Here is a 9,275-nt window from a genome sequence, read left to right as displayed (position 1 = left end):
AAATTTTAAATCATTTTAATATGTTTGTTCATCAGGTGATATAATTTACAATAATAAAATAACAAATTTTGAATAGTGAAATTTTCAAGATAAAGAATATATAATCTTAACTAATAATTTAGTTAACTTTTTAATAATCTTACTAATACCCTAAATAAAATTTCAATAAAACAAGAAATTATTTCAAGTAGTTTTAAATTTGCATTTACTTTTATAATTCTATAACCAGTTCCAATATATATCATATTGTTTATTTATAGAATAAATATAAAAATTAAACTAAATTAATATTATAGAAAAAAATATACGCCCGGAAAACCCCCTAGTAAATAATAATACCGAAAACTGAACCAAATAACCTCAGTCCTGAATGAAATCGAACCGAAATATAGTTCAGTTTACTTCGGCAGCATTTTTTCAAAACTCGAAAACTAATAATAAACCAACCCGAAAAACCTGAAAAAACAAAGAGTAAAATGCCGAGCTCTAGATAATCTCTTTTCGTCCAACAAACTTCAAGCCACGTCAATGGTAAACGTAGCATAAACAATGGTTAAAAAATGAAGTCACGTGAATACATATAACATATGTGGAGATCGGAATTTGCGATTCTTATCTAATAAGATAATCCTTTTATTCTTTTTCTTGTGGGAGTGATTTTATGATTTGTGAACCCAAACAGTGAGTGACTGCTGCGACTTCGACTTCGACGTTTAGGCTTCCCCTAGTGCTTTGTCGAGTTGTATTCTACTCAAAAAGTCTCCCACTTTTGTACAAAACATCTAGGCATTACATAGTTTTATTGACAAAGCTCCAAACTTGGAACTATCACGAAGCAAAAGGGTAATGCCTTTCTTCTTCTTCTTCTTCCCCCCGAAACACATGCTTTTCTAAGTTGATGGGACTAACAAAAGTCCGCTCCTTTGTTATTTTTGCTTGTTGATTATAGTTACTCTGTGTTGCATAGCCTTTCTTAAAGCTGATGTCTTTTCTTGTTTTCCAGTTTTGGGTATCGAAGAAGATGGGTTTTGAGGCTTTGACTTGGTACTGCAAGCCAGTTGCAGAGGGGTTTTGGGAGAAAGCAGCGGACGCCGCGTTTGGTTCCTACACGCCATGCGCTATTGACTCACTTGTGATGCTTGTTTCTCACTTTGTCCTTCTTGGTTTGTGTCTCTACCGGATATGGATCATCTTCCGCAATACCAAAGCTCAGATGTATGTTCTGAGGAACAAGTGGTATAACTGTGTGCTAGGGATATTAGCTTGTTACTGTGTTGTTGAGCCGGTGCTGAGATTGGTCCTGGGGGTTTCACTTTTTGACATGGATGGAGAGACTGGTCTTCTTCCTCCCTTTGAGGTAATTTCAAATTCCAACTCTAATTCTTAATTGTATGGAGATTAAACTCATATGCTGTTCAAGATCAGAAATGAAGTGTGGTTTTGGTGTTGTACTATGGCAGGTTGCATCTTTAATTGTTGAGGCATTTGCTTGGTTCTCCATGCTTGTTTTGATTGGGCTGGAAACCAGACAATATGTCAAAGAGTTCCGGTTGTACGTGAGATTTGGTGTTGTTTATGTTTTGGTTGCTGATGCTGTGCTACTCGACCTTGTGTTGCCTCTCAAGAACTCAGTCAACAGGTTGAAAAATCTAACAAAAACTTTTGAGCTTTGGTAACTTTAACCCTGAATGTCATAATAAGTTTCATCTATTTCTTATTGCAGAAGTTCCTTACATCTCTATATCAGTTCAAGATGTTCTCAGGTTTGTTAGAACATGGTCCTTCTGTATAAGCTTGCAATTCATTGTTGAAGTTTAGACAAGAAGTGTCTAATATATAAAGAGATGTTCAACTCTAATTAGTTCGAGGCCTTTTGGGATGGAAACCAAAAGTAAATCCATGCGGGTTTGTCTTAGGCCCAAAATGGACAATATCGTACTAATAGGACAATATCGTACTAATAGGACAATATAGAGTTGACACGAGATTTAACAAAATTCCAACAATTGGTATCAGAGCGGTTTGACGAAGATCTACAAGAAGACCAAAATACTCTTCGAGTAGGAATGAGACCCTTCAAAGGTAGAAAGGGAAGTTCGGCAGAGATTAGTCAGAAGATCCTGGAATTGTGGGAAGAGCATCCTCAAAGCAACTCAAAGTAACCTTGCGATTGGGTCCCAGATGTCGAAGACGCGATAGGTGCCAAGGAATTCGCTGAAGGAAAGGACACAAGGTGTGTGGTCCTTGATTTGAGGGGGAGACTGAGAGATGTCAATTCAAGTCTCACATTGGAAGTTTAGACAAGAAGTGTCTAATATATAAAGAGATGTCCAACTCTAATTAGTTCAAGGCCTTTTGGGATGGAAACCAAAAGTAAATCCATACGGGTTTGTCTTAGGCCCAAAATGGACAATATCGTACTAATAGGACAATATAGAGTTGACACGAGATTTAACAAAATTCCAACACTTAGAACTTACATCTAATTGCTTCAGACTTTCTGAACTATCCCTAAGGCAATCAAATGCTTGGCCTCACTGTTTTGTAAGTATTTATTTTGTTTTCTGTTGCAGGCTGTTTTTGGGATTCTTCTACTTGTTTACATTCCGGAACTAGATCCTTATCCAGGATACCATATTCTAAACAACGAACCGCTAGAAAACGTTGAATATGAAGCACTTCGCGGGGGAGAAAACATATGTCCCGAGCGACATGCCAGCATATTTTCCAGTAGGTTGCCACTGAATCCATAAACAAAGGTTTTCAGTGCTCAGTGTATTGGCAAATATATAACAGTCTAAGAAAGATAGATTAGCTTCATGTTTGTTCCATTGATTTTGATTTGTTTTCTTAGGAATATACTTTGGTTGGATCACGCCGCTTATGCAGTTAGGCTACAGAAAACCCATAACTGAAAAGGATGTTTGGCAATTAGACAAATGGGATCAAACAGAAACTCTGTTCACAAGGTACAGAAACTTTGTTGCTTTTCTGCATTAACTCTCTCTCTCTCTCTTTTCTTATGGTAGAAAGTTTTGTTTAGAATCAAGAACACTCTTATTTATTGGATAAATTATCTGACAGATTCCAAAGATGCTGGACAGAAGAATCGCAGAGACGCAAGCCGTGGCTTCTCCGAGCACTGAATAGTAGCCTTGGTGGAAGGTATAGGCTGATGATTTTTCTAAAAACCACTGATGGCACTTTAGTTTCCTTTTCAGCCAGAGATTAAGTTTCTTGTGTACTCTCTTTGTAGGTTCTGGTTGGGTGGTATCTTTAAGGTAATTATCTTATCGTTTAATTTCAGTGCTCTCAAATTATGGTTGCTTAAACAGTTAAAACTCGTATTCTGCCTCTCGGTTGGCTCTTATAGATCCTACAAAGTCTATTGGCTGTTATTTTCCCATGCGTCCACAGCAATTTTCAGTTCTGTTTTTGACAAGTCTCAAACAGTTTATTCATCATGTTTTGGCGTGGTGTAGATTGGAAATGATCTTTCCCAGTTTGTTGGACCGGTTGTACTGAGCCACCTATTACGGGTAAGCTTTGCTTCTACTTAGCCCTTACTAATATTGTCTAGTTTGTTTCTGCCTTATGCTTCTACATGATGTTTTATGTTTCACACGTTCTCTACGGTCATCACATATCTTCTATTGCTTTTTCAATCTTGAGAAAAAACGCCTTTACATATATTTATCATACATGAGTGATGAGATCTATGTAACATGCTGAAAATATTCCTAGTACCCCTGTGCTTCTTCGGCTAACTGAATCTTTGATCGTTTTATGTAGTCAATGCAAGAAGGTGATCCGGCTTGGGTTGGCTATGTCTATGCTTTCTTAATTTTCGTTGGGGTGGTAAGTATCAAAAAGTTCGCTTTTGTTCTCTAGAATACTTTTTCTACAACTGACGTGTTTGTTTTTCTACTATTACCCATTGAATACACTGAACTTTCTCACCATTCTAGCTCTCACATTGTTGTTGTTCTTGTTATAACCTCTGAAAAGCTATTCCGTTTCGAAATTTATTTTCAGACACTTGGAGTGCTCTGTGAAGCTCAGTACTACCAGAATGTTTGGCGTGTGGGATTCCGGTTAAGATCAACTTTGGTAAAGTTTGTAAAACTTCCATATCTCTCCCATTGTATATGATCATTTTAGTCATGTTTAATTTCCAACTAAATATGATATTTTTCTCCTAGGTTGCAGCTATATTCCATAAATCTTTAAGACTAACTCATGAAGCTCGCAAGAATTTTGCATCTGGGAAGGTCACAAACATGATAACTACAGATGCTAATGCACTTCAGGTATACTTATGTGTTCAATCTTCTTCTCAGTTTGGTCCATTCTACTTTTGCACAACTAATGACTTGTAACTGCTAACATTGTCACTTTACTTTGCAGCAAATATCACAACAACTCCATGGCTTATGGTCAGCTCCTTTTCGCATCATTGTGTCTATGATTCTTCTCTATCAACAACTAGGAGTTGCTTCGCTTTTTGGTTCATTGATTTTGTTTCTCCTAATTCCTCTCCAGGTTAATAGCTTCTTTATTATTTTTTAGCCTATTCTTGAAGTGTACAAGTTGTGGTAATTGCATATAAACTCACACAGTTCTATTTATTCTGGTTCGTGATAAACAGACTCTGATTATAAGCAAAATGCGGAAGCTGACTAAAGAAGGGCTCCAGTGGACTGACAAAAGAGTTGGTATCATGAATGAGATTTTAGCAGCCATGGATACTGTAAAGTATGACTGTTACTCATAATCATTTCTTTTCCAGCTTTTCTGAATGTCACATTCTTAAAAGCAGTTGTGGCATTTTCCAACTTTGTTAGATGCTATGCATGGGAGAAGAGCTTTGAGTCGCGGATTCAAGGAATTAGAAATGAAGAGCTCTCATGGTTTCGTAAAGCGCAGCTACTATCAGCTGTATGGCTAATTATCGTTGATTTTGTATTGTCTGTAGTTAATAGGATGCATCTGTCTCGTCTTCAATTAGTTAACAGGGTGTTTTTCCTCTTGCAGTTTAACAGTTTTATACTGAACAGCATCCCAGTAGTTGTGACTGTGGTTTCATTTGGGGTTTACGTTCTGCTTGGAGGAGATTTGACACCGGCAAGGGCATTCACCTCTCTTTCTCTATTCGCAGTTCTAAGATTTCCTCTCAACATGCTACCAAATCTTCTAAGTCAGGTTAGTTTAACAGTCATCTCCTCGGTAATATCATATGCATCTGTAAAATGAATTGCATTTCCATCTTATGTAGTTGTCTTCTGTTTGCTGCTTCTCCACTTAGGTTGTCAACGCAAACGTTTCACTGCAACGGATTGAGGAACTACTTCTAAGTGAAGAGAGAATTCTAGCAGAAAACCCACCTCTTCAACCAGGGCCTCCAGCCATTTCCATTAAGAATGGATATTTTTCATGGGATTCAAAGGTGAATCCTCTTAAGTTTCCCTCTTCTTTAGATCATGTTGAGTTGCAACATTAGATTCTATGATACTCATGGTTGTATGTTCTCCAGGCAACGAAGCCCACATTATCCAATATTAATTTGGAGATTCCAGTCGGAAGCTTGGTTGCCATTGTAGGTGGAACCGGGGAAGGTAAGACATCACTTGTTTCGGCAATGCTGGGGGAGCTATCTCGTACCGAAACCTCAAGCGTCATTATTAGAGGCTCAGTAGCTTATGTTCCTCAAGTCTCATGGATCTTCAATGCCACGGTGAGTCACCTTTACTTCTCGTTGGCCAACTAGTTCGGCAGGAAGTGTTCCAATACAAGTGTCTATGTTTTGCAGGTGCGTGATAACATATTATTTGGGTCGGGTTTTGAAGCTGAAAGATATTGGAGGGCTATTGATGCTACTGCCTTACAACAAGATCTTGATTTGCTTCCGGTTGGTGGAGTGAAAAGGCTTACACAACCCAGTTACATTTACTTGATATGACAATTTCTTAGTAGTAAATTCTTGAATTTGTTTATTCAGGGCCGTGATCATACAGAGATTGGAGAACGGGGAGTGAATATTAGTGGAGGGCAAAAGCAGAGACTTTCAATGGCTAGGGCAGTCTACTCCAGTTCAGATGTTTACATATTCGATGATCCTTTGAGTGCTTTAGATGCTCATGTTGCTCAGCAGGTATTGACTTTTGAGGTTGATCCATTACATAAATGATCATATTGATTACTCTTAAGGTTGACATATATAGAGTATAATCAGTGAATGTTCAGTCATTTCATCATGGTCAAACTACCTTTACTTGAATTCGGATGATTTAATCAATTAGTATTCAGCCATCTTTTTACAGCGTATTTGATTTATTAATTATTCTTGAAGGTAATAGACTTTTTTTGAACCAAGTAACAGGTGTTTGATAGCTGCATGAAAGATGAGCTGAAGGGGAAAACGAGAGTGCTTGTCACAAACCAGCTACATTTTCTTCCTTTGATGGATAGAATTATTTTAGTGTCCGAGGGAATGATCAAAGAGGAAGGAACCTTTGAAGAGTTGTCAAAAAATGGGAGTTTGTTCCAGAAACTAATGGAGAACGCTGGGAAAATGGACACAACCCAAGAGATGAATAAAAATGACCAGAAAAGCTCGAAGCCGAGTCATACTCTCACGGTTGATGCGAGTGAAAGAAATGTTGGCAGTACCAAGCAAGGAAGACGAGGAAGATCGGTGCTTGTAAAGCAAGAAGAACGGGAAACTGGCATCATAAGTTGGAACGTTCTGATGAGGTATAAAAAGGCAGTGGGCGGCTTATGGGTGGTTATGATCATCTTTGCATGCTATTTAACAACTGAGGTTCTCCGGGTTTCAAGTAGCACATGGCTAAGTTTCTGGACCGATCAAAGCACTTCAAAGAGTTATAGTCCAGGTTTCTACATTATCGTCTATGCTCTTCTCGGATTTGGTCAGGTTTGTTGAGTGAAATAGATAAACTCGGTCATATATTTCATTAAGTTAATATGTATTATGATCCATTGATTTTAGGTTGCGGTGACGTTTACCAACTCGTTTTGGCTGATCACATCAAGTTTACGTGCCGCCAAGAAACTCCATGACGCTATGCTGAATTCTATAATGCGAGCTCCTATGCTTTTTTTCCACACAAACCCAACTGGGCGTGTAATCAACAGGTTTTCTAAGGACATTGGTGATATAGATAGAAATGTCGCCAACCTAATGAATATGTTCATGAACCAGCTCTGGCAACTCCTCTCGACCTTTGCACTTATAGGTACTGTCAGTACAATTTCATTGTGGGCAATAATGCCGCTCCTGATACTGTTTTATGCAGCATATCTCTACTATCAGGTATTGTCCTATGCAGAATAGTTTTCAAGATTGTGATCCAGTTGAAACTGATATCAGCTTTGTGATTTGTAGAACACATCCCGTGAAGTGAAACGTTTAGATTCGGTCACAAGATCGCCTATTTATGCTCAATTTGGAGAAGCTTTGAATGGTTTGTCAAGCATCCGAGCCTATAAAGCATACGAGAGGATGGCCAAGATTAATGGAAAATCCATGGACAACAACATAAGGTTCACTCTTGCAAACACTAGCTCAAATCGTTGGCTCACTATAAGACTGGAAACTCTCGGTGGTGTCATGATTTGGTTAACCGCAACTTTCGCCGTTCTGAGGAACGGGAATGCAGAGAACCAAGCTGGTTTTGCGTCTACGATGGGTCTCCTTCTTAGCTACACACTGAATATCACTTCTCTGTTAAGCGGTGTTCTAAGGCAAGCTAGCAGAGCAGAGAACAGCTTGAATTCCGTTGAGCGTGTGGGTAATTACATCGATCTACCTTCTGAGGCTGCGGATGTGATCGAGAACAATTGTCCAGTAACTGGCTGGCCTTCAAGAGGATCAATTAAGTTTGAAGATGTTTACCTGCGTTATAGAACAGGGCTTCCTCCAGTACTTCATGGACTGTCCTTTTCTGTTTCTCCCAGTGAGAAAGTAGGAGTGGTGGGAAGAACTGGTGCAGGGAAGTCTTCCATGTTGAATGCATTGTTTCGGATTGTGGAAGTGGAAAAGGGAAGAATCATGATTGATGATTATGATGTTGCTAAGTTCGGACTGATGGATTTGCGCAGGGTTCTAAGTATCATTCCACAGTCACCAGTTCTTTTCTCAGGTCAGTGTGTAGTTTATGACAACATTGTAAGTATTTTCCTGTTGTTTCTTTATGAGAATCATTGCTTCTATTTAGGGACGGTGAGATTCAACATTGACCCATTTAGTGAGCACAATGATGCTGACCTCTGGGAGGCTCTACAAAGGGCCCATATAAAAGATGTCATAGCCAGGAACCCTTTTGGTCTAGATGCAGAGGTGTAGTTTATAGCAAATACATAGATTCTTTGTTTTTATTGTGATTGGGACTATTGATCTAACTTTTACTCATTTTTGAGTCTTTGAAGGTCTCTGAGGGAGGTGAGAATTTCAGCGTGGGGCAAAGGCAACTTCTGAGTCTAGCGCGTGCATTGTTAAGAAGATCTAAGATCCTTGTTCTCGATGAAGCAACAGCATCTGTTGATGTCAGAACAGATTCTCTAATACAAAAGACAATCCGTGAGGAATTCAAGTCTTGCACAATGCTTGTTATCGCTCACAGATTGAATACCATCATCGACTGTGACAAGATCCTTGTGCTTAGTTCTGGTCAGGTAATGCCAGGATTATTGTACAGAGTAGTGACATTCTTTTGATGCTTACATAAAACTTTGTCAAAACTTTCAGGTTTTGGAGTATGATAGTCCACAAGAGCTGCTGTCAAGAGATACCAGTGCCTTCTTTAGGATGGTTCACAGCACCGGACCAGCAAATGCTCAGTACCTTTGTAACATGGTCTCTGCAGGGAGAGTGAATGGAATGGGGCTAGGTGGATAGAAATGGTATATCAGCCTTTCAAGAAGTTTGTATTGTGACAAGAAGAACGCAAATGGAAAGTTGCAGTCATCCCTTTGCTTGCTGATGCAATTTACATCATTGCCATTTACAGAGTACCAAAACTAGAAGGTGATAGATGGTCTTAGGTACTCTTGTGTACATGCGATCGTCTTGGATATTTGGCCGATACAGATGCTGATTCTTGCAAATGCTATATTGTTCTTTAGGGCTTAGGGACAGTGGTGAAGTAAGAAAGAATAAATGTTCCTTTGTTCTTTAGAGCTTTACACGAAATTATCTTGGTAATGATGTATCATTCGCTAGTGTTTATATATATGTAAGAGGTCTTCATAAAACT

The 9,275-nt window shown here is 38.7% G+C and overlaps 2 protein-coding genes across 6 annotated transcripts in view; both read left to right on the top strand.

Annotated features, from left to right (window-relative positions):
- The window catches only part of LOC106302698, a 4,100-nt gene extending 4,056 nt beyond the window's left edge, over positions 1–44 (top strand). The window contains exon 9 of the mRNA XM_013739157.1: positions 36–44. Within this exon, the coding sequence (XP_013594611.1) occupies positions 36–44 (9 nt within the window). The remainder of the gene's footprint in view (positions 1–35) is intronic.
- Positions 45–637: 593 nt separating this feature from the next.
- Positions 638–9,223, top strand: LOC106306138 (ABC transporter C family member 12). Of its 5 annotated transcripts, none has more exons than XM_013742618.1 (26): positions 638–843; positions 1,004–1,357; positions 1,461–1,639; positions 1,724–1,763; positions 2,574–2,730; positions 2,855–2,969; positions 3,085–3,165; positions 3,257–3,281; positions 3,483–3,539; positions 3,793–3,858; positions 4,036–4,110; positions 4,203–4,310; positions 4,408–4,542; positions 4,649–4,755; positions 4,845–4,938; positions 5,035–5,202; positions 5,306–5,446; positions 5,534–5,734; positions 5,810–5,908; positions 5,999–6,151; positions 6,380–6,934; positions 7,010–7,333; positions 7,406–8,162; positions 8,238–8,359; positions 8,449–8,694; positions 8,768–9,223. In XM_013742618.1, the coding sequence occupies exons 2-26, from the start codon at positions 1,022–1,024 to the stop codon at positions 8,915–8,917; spliced, it is 4,491 nt and encodes a 1,496-aa protein (XP_013598072.1). In that variant the 5' UTR covers positions 638–843; positions 1,004–1,021; the 3' UTR covers positions 8,918–9,223. The 5 variants fall into 5 exon arrangements, with proteins under 5 accessions (XP_013598072.1, XP_013598070.1, XP_013598069.1 ...); XM_013742616.1 differs by lacking the exon at positions 638–843 and adding an exon at positions 896–913; XM_013742615.1 differs by lacking the exon at positions 638–843 and having other exon boundaries at positions 925–1,357.
- The last annotated feature ends 52 nt before the right edge of the window (positions 9,224–9,275 follow it).

The sequence above is a fragment of the Brassica oleracea genome, chromosome C7 (genome assembly GCF_000695525.1).
Source record: "Brassica oleracea var. oleracea cultivar TO1000 chromosome C7, BOL, whole genome shotgun sequence".
NCBI classification, from domain to species: domain Eukaryota; kingdom Viridiplantae; phylum Streptophyta; class Magnoliopsida; order Brassicales; family Brassicaceae; genus Brassica; species Brassica oleracea.
This window is presented reverse-complemented; position numbering and strand designations above follow the sequence as displayed.

Excerpts from the sequence above, each read along its gene's own strand:
- LOC106306138 (XM_013742615.1), top strand. The coding sequence starts at position 983 with ATGTCTTTTCTTGTTTTCCAGTTTTGGGTATCGAAGAAGATGGGTTTT. Across the intron at positions 4,939-5,034 it reads AAGCGCAGCTACTATCAGCT|TTTAACAGTTTTATACTGAA; the intron begins GTATGGCTAATT and ends TTCCTCTTGCAG. Across the intron at positions 7,334-7,405 it reads CAGCATATCTCTACTATCAG|AACACATCCCGTGAAGTGAA; the intron begins GTATTGTCCTAT and ends TGTGATTTGTAG.